The sequence below is a fragment of the Microcebus murinus genome, chromosome 10 (assembly GCF_040939455.1).
Source record: "Microcebus murinus isolate Inina chromosome 10, M.murinus_Inina_mat1.0, whole genome shotgun sequence".
NCBI lineage: Eukaryota > Metazoa > Chordata > Mammalia > Primates > Cheirogaleidae > Microcebus > Microcebus murinus.
Window position 1 is genome coordinate 45,014,846 of NC_134113.1, and position 17,739 is coordinate 45,032,584.

At 33.2% G+C, this 17,739-nt stretch overlaps 1 protein-coding gene across 3 annotated transcripts in view; it reads right to left on the reverse strand.

Annotated features, from left to right (window-relative positions):
• CNOT2 (CCR4-NOT transcription complex subunit 2) overlaps positions 1 to 17,739 on the reverse strand; it is a 97,305-nt gene that overhangs the window by 53,334 nt on the left and 26,232 nt on the right. The window contains exons 2-3 of one of the 3 annotated variants that reach the window (XM_012788742.2): positions 15,806 to 15,948; positions 4,184 to 4,241 (exon numbers count right to left, since the gene is read on the reverse strand). In XM_012788742.2, the coding sequence (XP_012644196.1) occupies positions 4,184 to 4,204 (21 nt within the window). In that variant the 5' untranslated portion in view covers positions 4,205 to 4,241; positions 15,806 to 15,948. The remainder of the gene's footprint in view (positions 1 to 4,183; positions 4,242 to 15,805; positions 15,949 to 17,739) is intronic. The other 2 variants (XM_012788739.3, XM_012788738.3) reach the window with 2 other exon arrangements.

A 17,739-nucleotide genomic window follows, 5' to 3' on the forward strand; every position in this document is an offset into this window, starting at 1 on the left:
CTTACAATCTCTCTCTCTACAGGTCTTCCTCCCTCCACCACTAAACACTTTGCCACACCTTCAGTAACTCAAACACAAGTTATTTTCCACCTCAGGGCTTTATGAGGATACCAATACTTAACATGCCCTTTCTCCCATTCTTCTTTGAAACTTTCACACTAAATTAGGACTCCTGTTTTACATAATCATTGAAAATACTTTACTACAATTGAAAAATTACTTTTACTGACAACTTTCTATGTGCTAGGCGATACTCTAAATGCTTTAAAATTTATCTTTTTGTGTCATCATCATGATAGCACTGAGGTAAGGACAATTACTACCCTATTATGTAGATGAGAAAATTAAGGACACTAGAAGTTAGATACCTTCCATCTGATAAATGAAGAAATGGCTTTTGAACCCAGACAATCTGCTAGAGTCTCCCATTTTAACATGATAGTACACTGACTCAAATACACAACTAATAGTCCAATGTGTTTTCTTCCTGAACTGTAAAAGGAAAAGCTAGGGAGAATTCAAAAAAGGGGAGAAGAAAGAAAAAAAATCCTTGTTTTGGGTGAAAATGGTGGTAAGGAGGGTATGCCACCACAATCAAATATTTGTGTGTGTCAAAAGATCACCTTAGCAGAAGAATAAGAATGGACTTACTAAGGGTATGTGAGACAAAAGCCAATCTCTGAAAGACTGATCATAATCTATTTTGGAGAAAGTTACATAAATTTCATAATAAAATTATGCTTAAAAGAATACTATTACACCAATTAAAAAGTAATCACTATCTAAGGAAGGCTTCAGATAAGTAGATATAAATATTAAAAATTATATATACTGTTTCCATAGTCCAAAAAACCTAACATTTTTAAGTACTTTCTAAATATAGTGAACATAATTTAACCCTTCAAGGAATTAGGATGATTATAACCAAACTCTAAATTCCATTATAAAGTTCTACTGTAGACACGATAGTATTAAATATATAAGATACATCCAGCAATTAAAATCAATTATTTCACAACATTAAAAACATCTGTATTAAGACTTTTCACTGCTTCATAGGCACTAAATTTTCACTCCTAGCCATAGAGTTTGCACTCACCTTGCATTATCAAGAATAGAGAGTGCCAAATGCAGGTCATACAGTGCCTGAGAGAGAGGAGAAAAACTGATCCTTTCTTTCTGTTTTCCTAATGGAGATTTCAACAATTTATTCTGATTGCTAAATACAGAATTTGACTTTTTGCTTTCCTTCCCAATTCCATATACAGTATAAGCAAACACTTCATACACATATATGCACCAGTTCTTTCTTGTCTATAAAGTAGGCAGAAACTAATTAATAAAAATCACAGCAAATTTCCATTAACACTTATATGCCTTAGCCAATAGACATTTGAAACCAATCACGAGGAGCTAGAATATCTGAAGATGTGCCCAAATTCTATGGCAAGTAGAATATTTCCATATTAAATATTATATAGCTACAAACTGAAGTATTAGTAACCCAAGGTATTTTTGTTTTACTAGTATTTTTTATAATAGGATTTTGAACTGCCTATCCTGCTTCATGCTATTATGAATAATTCTAAATTTATTTAATCCCTGAAAAACACTAAAAGAAATGGGATTAAATAAAGGAGGAAAAGGCACATATATTGAACAAAAAAATTCTAGCTCCTCAAAGAACAAAGACCTTAATATCTGGAAATTTTTACAAAAAAAAAAACACATGATCTCTCTGTATATAAGAAAAATATTACTTAAAATCCTCCTAGTTCTAGAACACTGTGGCTTGATATTTCTCATACAATAAATGTGTAATGAATAGTTCATGAATCTTCTTAGGATGGATCTAAGAAAAGTAAAGGTTTAGATAAATTTTAATGTCTAGAATTTCCAATTCATCAAATTAAATTGACAGCATGGAAATAAATAAAGCAATTCATTTCACAGTTTTAGCAAATGCAGAATGCCAGATAAGCAATAAAAGCCCTGACAAATACTGAAGACAATTAATATGTAGATGCACAAAAAAACCTATGACTGGTTGGAAATGTGCTTTAGCAGAAAACTAGGGACCTATATAAACATTTCCATTATTATTATTTAAGAGAGCAGTAAATATCCTGACACAGAGTCCTTTGCAAGGGTTATAGAAATATTGGGTACATTCCTATAAATTTTTGAAGGGCTCATCCAAAAAACAGGGTGGCTCACATGTGATAAAAAGGTGGAGAGGCAGGGGGCTAGGGATGGGAGGGGGAAACATGTCACTCTTTTTTAATTCAAAAATGGTTTACTGAAATCTGGTGTCTGAAGCTGCTTTGCTCCGATGATATTTCAAAAAACCATGTACATTATCCCTTAATATGTACCCTGCAAGTCTACAAATTCTCTAAAGTTTAGAGTGTTACCAAAATGTCTGAGTTTGACTTTGATCTAGGGAGAGTATGTTGATGCATGCTTCAACTTGATTAATGGATTTTGTGGTTTTTCTAAAATCTTAAAAATCTCCTTTACTAATAAGCCTTATACAAAGTCACATCTGAACCACCAATATATAAGCTTTAAAAGATAAGTGTGCATCATTCTAAAACCAAAACTCTAATGATTCAAAAAAGTGCTAATCCACAGGAAAAAAGTACACAATCATATACCAACTGAAGAAACAACTATAATTAGCTCCTCTTAAGAGCAATAAGACATTAGAGTTGAGAACTCATATAATAGTGCCTAAAATCAAAGTATTTTATCCTTAAATATTAGGACATAAAATTCTAAAACACAAATAAAAGGATAAAGTAGAAAATCTCTAAATATAGGATACAAAAAAAATCTTCCCAGCATAAAGAAAATATTCTCATGAGGATGAATATTTTAAACCAATCCTTAAAAGGGGTTGGGTAAGAATGCATCTAATAAAGGGGAGGCAAAAAGGGAATAAATTGAGAAAAAACTGGATCTATGGTCTATGTTGCTAGGGGACAGGTATTTCTACAGGGCTCTTGGTAAATTAAAAAAAAAAAAAACTCTAAAACTTAAGAGAGAAAAAAGGGAGATAAACTGCTGAGTAGTCTATATTTTAAAGACCTGTTCTGAGACATAAAATGCCAAATACTTAGTATCCCAATCTCTTCAAGGCTCACATACTCTCTCTGAAGAAATTTTAGCAATCATAGGCCATGAGTCTGTTTATCTCGGGGTTAATTCTGAATGTCTTGTCATGTGCAAAACAATCTACAAATCACATGAATATGAAACACATGTATAAATCTGGGAGAACTAAAATAATTTTTGAAAACAAACTTTTGAAAAGAAGCAAGATGGTAGTTAACAGTGAATAAGGTAGTGAAGAACCAGGGCAACATCCCTACAGAATTATTTCTAAAAATCATTCCTTAAGAAAAACAAAAACCTATAATGTTTACATCATGATTTTCAGTGCAAGGTAGATAAGCAGAAAATGCCACAGTGTTGCCATTTTTCTCTCTCTTTCTTTCACACACAGAGAGGATTTGGTGAATTTATTCATTCATTCAACAAATATCTGCTGGAACCACATACTAGATACTGTGCCTTCACTGCTTGTTACCTATATTTGTTAACCTCAAACCTAGAGATTGGTAGAAATGTCCCTGTCCTCCTATCAAGACTTAGAAAAAGATGTGTGAAGTTTCTATTCCTGTAGAGATTAAAAACACTGCTACCTGCCTAAAACCTAAAGAAAGAGAACAGCATGTCTAAAGCCTTTGGAAGGAAACTAAAACTTGCCTCCTTCTAAAGACCAAGTTACATGTAGCAAAATTATCATCTATGGATTTATGCCTTCTCCAACTTTTTTCCTTAGCTTCTTTTCTAAACATAGGTTTTCCCTGCTATACATTGTGAAGAATATGACGTTTTATTAAAAAACTAACAATCTTTCTTTGCATTATAATATTAATAGTTTAGTCAGTTTAAGGTTTTTCCTATTTCACATCTAACAAGAATTAAAAAGACTTCTTAGAACACTAGACTTTTTAATTCAATAATTTATTAGGTAGTTTTATTAGAAAATAATTTATAAGAAACATTGTCTTTCTAACCTAACAAAATGATTCACTGATAAAATGGCCCCACATCCACCCTCAAAATATTGATGACAGTACCATTTCCCCCCCAGCTTTTCCCACCACATACTTACCTGTGCAACTTCTTTCAACATTTGCTACTCTGGGGATTGGAAAGCTCAGAGCTGGAGGCTGAAGTGAAGAAGGAAAGGTTGGAGGGTGAGCCATGGCACCAGCCCCACACTAGGAGCTCCCCTGAGATATTACAGCAGGGTTGACACCATAGCTCTGAAGTTCAAACTCCAGCAAACGATAAGAAAGGAGTCCAACCAGAACATGATAAACGATGGGATTCTTCTGCTCTTTGAAAAATAAGGAAATCATGCTATAAAGATCTGAATGTCCAGTTTCAACATTATGACTCCCTGTTCACCTCTTCATTATTCCCCAAATACAGAATCATCTTTCAGACTGATTCAAAGTTCTAATGAAAAAAAAAAAAAAAATGGCAGGGCTGTATGTGTAAACTTGCACACTTACTTTTTCAGAAAATGCAAACAGGGCTTACCTGGCCATCATGAAAATATGTATGACAATAGGTTCAAATACTTTGCCTATCTGGCCCTTTTATACCTTCTTGCTCCCTTCAGTATTCAATATTAAATCTAATGCTCTCCTACATGTTAACACCATCAACCAGTAGAATGAAAGATGGTCTGTATGTTGTATTTAAGTTCCTAAAAGTGGACCACTGACTGAACTTTTAAAAACTAGAAGTAATTTGGTATGAGTATATTCCTGGAGTGAAAATAAGGACCCCTCCATTGGAATAACCTGGCACTTTAATTAAACTAGTTGATAAAGAGAAAAATTTAAAGTAAGATTCTAAAACAAATCAATCTGAATATAGGACTTAAATGAAATATGTGATTTTTATTTCCTTTAATAAAAATGTGAATCTTTGGTAATATAAAAAGCGAATTATTGATTGATTCAAAGAGAAACAGATTCTATTATAACTACTGAAAGTAATAAAAATAGATGCTTAATTATTTCAAGACAACATTTATTCCATAGCATAGATATTATTGAAGGTAACAAATTATTTTTAAACCTTTACATTTAAAAAATACACAGGGATATCAGAATCCAGAATTATATTACAGAAAGCAATTAAAAATGAAAGTATTCCTTCAGCAAGGGAACACAGGGACCTTTAAAATAGTTCTAAACATCTTGCCATATAAATTCATTCAATAATCACTGAACGACCATCTACTATACAAAGTGCTAGATGTTAGATATTACACATTATACTCTTATATACTTTACCCATTTGATGCTAAGAATAAAGGAACACCATAAATCAAAGGAAATAGAGAGAAAACACATTTACAATGAATACCTGCACCATTACTAAGGCCTCCAACATGACCTTACTCTTTGTTATCTCTAATCTCCTTTGTTACCATATCTCCCTTCTCTTATTCTCTCCCGCCATACTGATCTCCCTGCTGTTCCTCAAATACATCAGGGCATACTCCTGTCTCCAGGCCTTTGCACTTGTATTCTTCAGGAATGCTCTTCTCCTTAGATCTTCACATGGCTTCCTATTTCACCTACTGCAAGTACTGACTCATCTCAGTGAGGACTTCCCCTGTCTACTCTATTTAAAATTACAATACCTCTATTCCCAACCCCTTACATTTAGGTTTATGTTTCCTTAGTCTTCTTCAGTCTGAGACTTTACCACAGTCTTTCACAACATTGATGTCATGTCAAACATACTGCAGAATGTCCCACAATTTGGGTTTGTCTGATGTTTTCTCATAACTAGATTGAAATAATGCATTTTTAAAGCCACATTACCACAGACGTGATATGCCCTTCTCAAGTGCATCATATATGATGCATACATTGCATACATTCTAATATATAAGAGCATATGATATTAGTGTCTTATTACAGGTGACATTAATCTTGATCATGATTCAGATAGTGTATCTACCAGTTTTCTCCATTGTAAATTACTGTTTCCCCTTTGTTAAATAATAAATGTTTTGAGAAGAACTTTGAGAGCATGCAAATACATGTTTGTCCTCAAATGATATTTATTATAGCAGTTATCTATGAATATTGCCCACGGCACCTATTACTGGAGCATTCTAATGGTGATTTTCTATTTCCTCATTCCTTCAGTATTTGTTAACTGAAATGCTTTTTCAAAATAAAAGCATTCCTAAATACGAACAATGTCAAAGATTTTACATAATCAGCCCAAAATGATATAGGCAGAAGGTGAAGAATAATGTCTCAAACTCAGGGTTCTTCACTCTAAAAATCACATTCCTTCCCTTGTGGGTCGTCTGAGGTGAAAAATAAATAAATAAATAAAAATAATAATAAATAAAAATCACATTCTTTTAACCTTATCACAGTGCCTTTATCCTGGTAGAAAAGATGATGTTTAAAATTTCATATACCCTGGCCAGGCAGAGTGGTTCACACCTGTAATCCTAGCACTCTGGGAGGTGGAGGCAGGAGGATCACTTGAGCTCAGGAGTTAGAAACCAGCTTGACCAACAGTGAGACTCCATCTCTACTAAAAATAGAAAAATTAGCCAGGCACAGTGGTGTATGCCTGTAGTCCCAGCTCTCAGGAGGCTGAGGCAGGAAGATCGCTTGAGCCCAGGAGTTTGCGGTTACAGTGAGCTATGATGACGCCACTGCACTCTACCTAGGGCTACAGAGTGAGACTCTGTCTCAAACAAACAAACAAACAAAAAAACTTTCATATATCCCAAGCAGTATCACTTAGCATTTCTGGCCATAATAAGAAAAGTGTTTACTTTTCTTTTTCCTTGATAAAATGTCTTTCTAATTTCATTAGCACATTTACTGTAAGTCTTTAGTCTACTGAACCAGATTAAACAATAAAGAGATAACATACTACTCTCTGTTATATAACACAGATTTTTTTTGAATAAGGAATACTAATTAGTAAAATTCTTACCTCATAGCTGAGAAAATGAATGACCACTATATTTATGGGCCTATTAGATTTTAAGAATATTGAGGAAGGGAATTCAGGGAAATAGTCCTATTTTTCCCTTTAAGTTAAAAAGAATCAGGGCTATGATAATACATATAAGAATCAGAATTTATTTTTTATAGTATTACACGTTATACATTGTTTTATACAACAGAAAGCATCCAAGTCTTTTCTGAATATTGACACAAAATCTTATCCTCTTTATCAGGAATAGTTTACATCCATTTTCTCAACTAAAATATAATTTTTAAAAATGCAATCGTAAGACCTCCATTTCCAACCAAGATGGAACAGTAGTAGAATTTCCCCTTACAAACACAGAAAAAACCTTAAAAACAGACAAAATATATTTAACAACAGTTTTCAGACACAGGACTTCAGGCAGTACAGGACAATCATCCATGGGAGAAGAAAAAGAATTGAGGACACTCTAACAACTAACTGCCTTTGCTTATAAGACTGAAGGAATTTTCAGGCTGCAATGGAGGAAGATGAAACCCAGGTAGGTGGAGCCCAGCAAACTCAGTGAAATGAGGAAGTGTCAAAAACAGTCTGGGTAATTCAAGGCAGCTAGAGTGAGCAGGCTAGAGTCCTAGACTGGAGACACATGCACAGAGAAAGAGCTCTGATGAAATTCCCTCGAGTCTTCAGCTAAGTACTGATCATCACATGTATGTGAGCAAACTACCAGAAGCTAGGAAAAGAGCCACCGGAAAAGAACATACTATCCCCAGGGCTCACAGGGGGCTGGGAATCATTTATGTTCTCACCAGCCACAGCAGAAAACCATAATCCACAAGGTACTGAATAAAGTACTCAGAAAGTACTGCCTCAGTAGTTGGGGAAAAATTAGCCCTAAACTACAGGCTACTCTGGTTTTGTTTAACAAAACTTTTAAAAACCAAACAACAACAAAAACAAGGAAGTTTCAAAAGGATCAAATGGCTTCTAAGTAACTTAACTGCAACTCCAAGACATTTCAAGATTATTAACAGAAATACAGAACAATATATAGCACCCAAAAAGATAGTTTCCAAGGACTGACATCCAAACAAAAGTCACCAGCCATGCAAAGAAGCAGTAAAATATAATAAATAATGAAGAAAAAAAGCCCTCAACAATCAATAGAAACTACGTTTCTATTAATACAAATAACATGAATTAACAGAATTAGTAGACAATGATATTAAAACAGTTACAATTACATTTTGTTTGTAAAAAGAAGGTAAAAGGAATGACTGGCATGTTGAAGACTAGTAAAGAATAAAAACAGCTTAGCGAGATTGATGGATAGAAAAAAATCAATTTAAAAAGTCAGTTGTATTTCAGTAACACATATAAAATATTAACCCTTTGCACTCACTTGCTTTTTTCTCATCATCCACTCAACATTATCCACCCACACTCAACATCCGAGTGCAAAGGGTTAAAAAATTTATAACCAAAAAAGCAACAAAAAAGTACTTAGGCATAAATTAGACTGAAGATTTATGAAAAAAATATATAAAACTGACAGAAAACCCAGAAGACCCCAATCTATGAATTCATGGACAGGAATATCATAAACTTCTCAATTCTTCCCCCAAATAAAAATTAAGGCATGAAGACTTAATACAAAGCTTTAGGAGTTAAGAAAATAAAATATGATATTGACACAGACATAGACAAACACATCATAGTAACAGAGATATAAGAAACAAACTCATACACATAAGGAAACTTGATTGACAACAGAGCTAGTACTGCTGATTAGTTAAGGTAGAAAAAAATCAATACATGATGTTATCAATTATCTAGAGACAAAGAAATTGGACTCCTAACACCACACAAAACAAACAATTTCAGATAGATTAAATGTAAACATGAAAGATCTAACTAAAAATCTTTTAAAAGTCTATATAGGGATTATCTTTATTTGCTGAATTTCAACAGGAAAAGATGTTTCAAACACAACCTCAACAGAAGGGAAAAAATTTAAATTTTGACATTATCAAATGTCAGATGAATATAAGTACTGCTGATGGGACTCAAAATTGGTACAAACACTCTCAAACATATTCCTACAAGACTTCTTGTGAATTTAATCTTCCTACATTTTTATAATATGGTTTGGTTCAGATAACCTCTCTACTTTCATAAAGTTCCCTCTGTTGTTTTCATGTAGTGTTTGAAAATACGATGGCTTATTTTCTGAGATATCCTGCTCTGTTTCCCCCATCTATTTTTATCTGAACTTTCTCTTTCCAATGTCTCTATTTCTTTCATGCTTATTTTGATTCCTCTCCTCAGTGGAGTCTTAGAAGGTGCACTGGTGGGTCACTCTCAAGAATTCACAGAGGTAGGCTGTTCCAATCACTTTAGCCTTACAGTGAGTTCCTGACACTCACCTAATGAACTTCACAAAATCTCTTCAAACTGGCTAATTGTACTTACCCGTGGTTACTGGCTGACTACTTTGAGTGCTTCTATTCTCAGAGCCATTAGACATCCCAATGCTTTTCTTTACTTTTTAATGCCAAAAACTGACCAAATGTAGATCTTTTTATTAGTTCTCACCTGGTTATATTTTGGGGTTCATGGGAACACTTTGTCACTGAGTTTTGTTACAAATGTTTTCATGGGATTTAGTTTTGTTATCAACTGTTCTATTTTTATGTGGGAATTCAGAAAGATAAAAAAACTAAGCTGCCACCACTAGGGCTATCATTCTAGAATCCAGGAGTCCTAAGTTTATATTTTAAAAAGAGAACTTTACTTGCTTCTATATTTTCTGATTAACAGCAATATCTGCACTAATGTTTTAACTTTTGATTTAATGATGAATACACTCTTTCTCAAAGAGAACACTTAATATTTCATGTATAAAGCCTACAGCCTAAGTTCCCAAAATCATCTTAGGAAACACAGCAGCATCTACCGTATGGATATCATGTATACTACTACTATAAGTGATTTGGACCTAATTACTTATGTAGCAAAATTTCTTTTGCCCTAGGGGCACTGTGAACAAACTACCAAGAGCTAAGAGTGTCATAAACCAAATGTCTTGGTGAAACTTGCTTTTTGTAAACAAATGTCACCTCATTTAACAATTTCACAAGATAAGGAAAAAGTATGAGAACATACAATGCATTCAGAGAAGGGCTAACATTAAGCATTACACAGCAATGAGCCAAGCAATGAGGAAGCTGGGAATTCATTTAATTTGATGTCCTTGGTTAGCCAGAGAAAAAGGAAAAAAAAAAGAGAAACCGCAAATGCCAATAAAATGTCAAGTTTTACCTTTAAAAAAATTTTGATAATGGAGTCAAAATGACTTCTGTTGCTGATAATGTGATCATGACATGAACATAATCATCACACTCAAAAATGTAATGATAAGAGCAACCTCATTTTAGTTGCTGCATAAATGCAAGTGAACAAAAAATAAAAAGCCATCTATTTTAGGTTTCTCTATCCCCTTGCTTTATCTCTGGCTATTTAAGAGTTTCAAGAGCAAAGAAGAAAACACTCTGAACCAGTTTGTTGGTTTCAGGCATTTATTTTTTCAACTCACTCTTTTATACGTTCACTCCTGTGTATCTTCACCTAATGCCAAACAGCAACAATGACTAAAACCTCTATTTTTCTTCTCTGGGCACCAGATCTACCCTGACAAATCTTCAATTGTTATGTATTCATTTTTATAAAATTCTTATTGATTTTATTAAGTATTCTTTATATTCACTGTATATCTTTAACATACTACATATAATAGGTTGATTCTAAAATGCTTTCCTGCTGGTGTTGTCTTTAATAGTAGAACACATCAACAGAAAGTTACAAGCTAACTATATGGTTCAAAATCACCATCAGTTGTAAGATGCATCCTGACAGTAGAAAGAGAATAATGTGTAACTTACAATAAAAGAAAAGGGGTCTTTCTTAATTTATTTATATTAATATTTATATTTTATTGCAGTATAAAAATGATTTTTATATACTACTACTGTATAAAACTCTTACATACTAAATGGAAACACACCTACTAATACATTTGTTTCTGTTTAATAATTAGGTAACTTGTGTTTTAAATGCTTTGTATCATGCAGAAATCCCTTGGTGAAATGTCAGATGGGTGTTGAGTATTTTAGGTATATCTGGGAAATTGTTTAGGATCTTGAGTGCTCTGTAAATTATTATTTTTCCTATTCAAAATAATGGAATATAGGACATCACCTTCCAAAAATCACCACACAACAAATAAAGAAGGATGCACCATTATACACTAAAACACACATATGTAATAAAACTATAAAAAGAATGAAATACAAATTTCAAACTAGGGGAAGAAGGCAAAGGAAAGGATGGGACATGAAAATATCTCCATTAAGTACAATAAGCAAGCTGCAGAAAAATACACATTTGTTAAAATGAAGATAACAAATCACATCTGCACTAAATAGAAACCAGGAAAGATCTGAAAAGATACACATCAAATTGTTAAGGGTAAAGTTGTGAAGATAAACTTTCATGTTGTGTTTTATATTTCTACTTTTTTCTTTAATGTTTTTGCCCTAAGTATCTACTACAACTGTGATTTAAAAAGTGAAGAAAGGCCAGGTGCAGTGGCTCACACCTGTAATCCTAGCACTCTGGGAGGCCAAGGCATGCAGACCGCTCAAGGTCAGGAGTTTGAAACCAGCACGAGCAAGATCGAGACCCCATCTCTACTAAAAATAGAAGGAAATTAATTGGCCAACTAAAAATATATAGAAAAAATTAGCTGGGCATGGTGGTGCATGCCTATAGTCCCAGCTGTGAGGCTGAGGCAGAAGGATTGCTTGAGCCCAGGAGTTTGAGGTTGCTGTGAGCTAGGTTGATGCCATGGCATTATAGCCTGGGCAACAGAGTGAGACTTTGTCTTTTAAAAAAAAGAAAGTTAATAAAAAGTAAATAAAATATTTAATGGTGGGGTGGGGGAGGAAACAAAAATACAATTGCTGTTATAGTTCTCTGACATACTATATTCCACAAAGATAATACAACATTTTAGATTATGAGTCATTCTTTAGGAATATATGGACTGGGACGCATTAGAGCCAGTTTATAGAGAACATACTGAACTAGCCAGCATATGATGCAATCAACGTCCTCATACTGAAAGGTTCCACTCAAAGTTAACATTTTAAAATTTCGGAACTATCAGTCGTATATTACCTAGCACACTTCCCAATTTCTTCCTTTCCCTGCTCTCACTATTTTACTTAATTTTACTGGAACAACAGGCATTGGACACCTATGTATGTATCAAGCACCATGTACGCCGGTGCTGGCAGTACCAAAATAAACAGATATTGTTCCAGTTTCCAAGAAGCTCATTACATAGAGCAGTACTATCTAATACAATTTTCTGCAATGATGAAAATGTTCTGTATCTGCATTGTTCAATATGGCAGCCATTAGTAGCATGTAGCTATTGAGCAGTTGTGGTTAATGTGACCAATAAACTAAAATTTTAATATTATTTAATTTAAATGAGCTTAAATTTAAATAGCCATTTGTAGCTAGTATCTACAGTATTGGACACCACAGGTATACAGGAAGACAAGGACAAAGAAACAGACAACTACAATGTATTATGGTAAACACTAAATGTGAAGTATGCAGAAAAGCTTATAAAAGGAAGGGAAATGAGCACTGAGCCCATTATAAAATGGCTTCTGGAAAAATTGGTACCTAATTCTTGAATCATGTCAAGAAAGGTGAGGCATTACATGAAAAGAATAAATGTTAGTATAGGCTTCAAGGTATAAAAATGTATGCATGGTAGAGAGATTAAAAGCAACTTTGTACTACTAAATGGAAAAAACCCACTTAGGGAATAATAGGAGAGACACTAAAAGGTAAAAGCATGTAAGGGAGCCAGAATGTGGAAAGACTGTGTAAAGTTTAGGAGCTTGAACATATTACATACGAAGGGGAAAATCACTGATCAGTTAAACTGGTAATTAAGATGGTTTAGATTTGTGCATGCTCATAGCCAGGATAAATTAGTGTAAATTAGAGGAAGATAAAATGCTCACAAAAGTGAAGTTACACTGCCTTACAAAAAGCTTGACAATCTTTCCAAAAAGAATGAACTGTATACCCATTTATTAATTTATAGAAAAGAACAAAAAAAAAAAAAAAAAGAATGAACTGTGAACCATTTAAATAGATTGTCTTACCTGAACTAATATACCAGTCTATCTTTGCAAATAAACTTCAACTACTGTAGTCAAACTCCAAATGCCTAACTAGGCTTAAATTTATAGTAAGAAACAAAACACCCAAAGTAGATACCACTATAAAAAATCAACACTTCAAACCATGACCATTCAAAAGTCACTATCTTTTAGCACACAGCTGAGGGAATGCACCTACCTAAACCAAATTCCTAAGGCTTTAATCAGGTCTATAAGGAAATGAGACTTGGAGAAATATTACTTTTCTTCTTATATTTTGGGATATTAGCCTATTATCAGGATGCTTAAATAAATATACATATAAAATATCAAATGCCCTCCAAAAGCAAAAACCCTCAATATAAATGAAAATGGTTATAAGCATGGATACAAAGAAATTCTACTTTATCCATGAAAAATTACAGAATTCCTCCAAAATAGAATTTTAAAAAATTCAAATTACTTTCATCTCAAAATATACAAACTTTTAGAGCTACCAGGACAAAAAAAATTTATTTTGGTAATTTAATATTCCTTGAATTTCCCATACATTCTTAATATATTCATAACACCATAACAGAAAATTCTACTTCTATACATGTACTTTTCAGAGGAAGCTTCAAAAAATAAAATAATATTACAACCCAGACTTAACCAACTGTTGCCAAGGATATTTCAATATGCATTAAGAATCACTAAACAACAAAAGACAAAAGGGAGATAGAAGGCATAAGTTCGAATGTTCCACAGCAAAGTAGGGTGACCGTAGTTAACAATTTACTGTATATTTCAAAACAGCTACAAGAGAGGACTTGAAATGGTCCCAACATATAGAAATGCTAAATACTCAAGGTGGTGGATACTCTATAATCTGACAAATTCTATGCATGTAACAAAATATCACATGCACCCCATAAATATGTACAAATATTATGAATCAATTAAAAAAAGAAAATATTTTCAGGCAGCAAAACCCTAACCAAGAATTTATTTTCCTTGTAAGCTCAAAATCCTAGGCTATTTGTAAATAATGTAACTGGAAAAATGGAGTATTTTTAGAGTAGAATGTGCAAGCATAAATAAATCTCTTCATGTATAAAACATAATTCTGGTTTATTCTTTTTAACATAAATTTTGGCCTTCTCTGCTAAAACAGGTCCATGAGACAAATCTAAGAAGTGTGACCAATTAAAATCTTATATAAACCAAGGTAATCAGAAGTGGTTGTGAGGTGGGAGGAGATACAGCCAAGTACAAATAATTAGCAAAGGCTATGTTGGTGAAGTCCATGAGGACAATTTAGAAAAAAAGGTTACAATGTGAACTGATTCCACATAGCCTCAGCTTACTCTGGCTTATTAAAAGCATAAAGATCTAACAAGAAAACCCAGACATCAAATTAGGTGAAACTCTAGAAAGGTTAAGTATGATATCATTTTTTATCAGGGACAGTGCCCAAACCAGAACCCAGACCTTATAATCAAAGGTTCTTTGCTATCATACACCACAAAGACTAATTTACAATTTTCTCTGTTGTTCACTTTCCCCATTTGAGGAAAGAAAGAATTAAGTAGACTAAAATAAATGATTAGCAGATAGATGGTTAGTTAACCAAAGCTGCTGTTATCACACTAGTTGCCTTCATAACCTACAGGGAAATGAAATTGGCAGGTGAAAAAGAGGTTGAACATGTATCTATGCAGGAAGCCTAGAAGTTTACTTCTACTTGAGCTTTAAACAAATCTGTATTCTGGATCATTATATAATGTGATAATGTGTTATTATCAAAAGAATAAAACAGGTTTCCTTTAAAAAATGAAATTCAAGTGTTATATTTGTTTTTTAAAATCACTGCCTAACAGCACTATCTTTAAAATTCGCCTTCTTTTTAAAGAAGAAAGAGGTAGGAATGCTACATTTCAACCAACATTTCAGCATCCCTACACACAACATAAGGGATGGATATTATTAATCAACTCATTAAATGAGGAAACAAAAATCCAGCATTTTAAGGACAGCACACTAATGACAAATTCAACAGAATTTGGGTCTTTGAACACTCTGAGTTTCTCATTTCTATTTCTTCTATACTCTATCCACTTCTGTCTACATTTCTATTACCCAAAATATAGCCCTAGACTTCGGGTTTAGTTTTCCAGGAATAATATCTGCAAAATAATCAACACTTTCTTTTATAAACTATTAGCTTTGAATCCAGCCATCAAGTCCTAAATTATGTATCAGATAATCTAAGCTTAATAAATATATCAGAAAATTTGTTTTGACACTAAAAGAATTAACATTATGAATATGACTTATTTTGAAAAATGTTCCCAACTAGTTCAACTATCAAACCCAATATATACATTTAAAATTATAACCCAAAATTCTCAAGTTGAGGTATATCCAACCTGCTGGTTTCAATTAAATATAACACATTAAAACACTTCAATGTAGCTACATGACCAACAGAGAAAAAAGAAAAAAAATGGTCTTACCTGGTAGTTTCTTTTCTCAGATAATGTATGTCCATCAGTCCTCACCATAGAGTCGTGTCCTTTCCTCACAGTACTGGAGGCAATCAAATAGAACTGTCACTCAAGGGTCGTGTCACAGGAAGGACCGCCCACCAGTTCTCCCTCTAGAGTAGAATTATCCAAAAGCCGTAAAAATTACTAACATGTAAGTACATGAACAGTAGCAAAAATATCCGATACATTGAAAACAAAAAACAAAAATTAATTGTTTTACACTCTAACCAATCTTCTTCTTAACCATTTAGTGAGTGCTAGACTGGCAAACATACTTTATTTGAAACATTAAATATGAAAAATTCTTCCCTCCCACTTCTACTTTCTCCAATTAAGATTGCCTGCCAGACATCACACACAGGGAAGAAACTTACAGTGAATAAAAATGAAGTGGACAAAAAAGCTCACTCCCCCAACTGACACATTTTTTTCTTTTAAATGAATTTTCTCTAGTCTCAAAAATACCCAATTAATTCAGATTCAGTCATTTAACTACAAATTCCTGCCCTCCAAATGCTTGTATATGGATAACAGTCAGGAATATAAGTTATTTGCATAGGTACTGACTCATTCTAGTTATGAAGTTTATTCCCATGTCATCAAATGAGAACATTATATATTTTTAACATGATTAATAGATGCAAACCTAACTCAATATTCTATTAAATTTTACCCCAATAAAGAACAAATGTCAACTTTCATTGATGTCTTTGTCCTTCAGTCCTCCAATTTCATGCATATTCCAATAGAGAATTCATTTTTTTACATTGGGCAAAAAAATAATGGGGCTCATTTCTTAAACTAGACAGATAAATAACAAATCTAGAGCAATTATTTAATATCATAGGAAACATAAATTGTAAGGGGATAATAAAAACATCTAATTTATAATTCATAAGGAGAATCAGCATTATTAGAACCAAGAAACACACATGCACACATACATATTGATTGCCTCCAAAAAGCAATCTATTAGTAAGGGCAGAAAATGGTTTTTAAAAAACAAGCCATTAAAAACTAATATTACTAGATTTGAGTTTTAAAAAGAATCCATGACAAAAACATATACTCTGGCTCCTCTTTCATAGATTTGACCACAAAAGTAGTAAGAGATAATTAGAACTAAATTTTAAATGTTAAATGATACCTTAACAACAAAAATTAATATTTACTCTGACAAAAGAATTTGTCTGACAAATTAATTTACCAGACAAAAGAAAAACCTTCACTTTGGAGAACTATGGATTTTAGTACAAAAGGAAACTTGTTATTTGTTTTACTTCCCCCTTTGGGATAAAACTGGAAATATTTCACAGACCAGGGTTTTAATCCACAGCTACTATATATTCTAACCAATATGGGAGTCAAGATTCTATACTGAACTAAGGATCATTATCTCCTTTTAGTAAACAAAAGGGAAAAAGACTGAAGGCTCTTTATTTTCTTCCAAATAAACATGAAAAGTTAGTATTTGCCACCACTGTCTTGACTATATTATATAATGTTCAGTGATAAATTGTGTTAATAATCTTCACATTAGGAATGGATGCACAATAAACCAAATTTTTTGAGACAGCCTCACTCTGTCACTCAGGCAATGGCGCAATCATAGCTCACTGCAACCTCGAACTCCGGGGCTCAAGCCCCCTTTGGGCTTTCCAAGTGCTGGGACTACAGGCCAAATAATATAAAATTAAATGTCTGGCATCTAGTCAAAAATTGGCAGTCATGCAAACAAGCAGGAAATATAACCCATAACAAGGTAAAATATAATAAATGGAAACAGAAGATAAAGAATAAACATGATGATCATAATGCAAAGTATAAAAAAGACCCAAATTGGCTGCACAAAGGAGTTTCTTTATGGTGGCAGAAAAGTGCTGTACCTTGCTTTTGGTGGT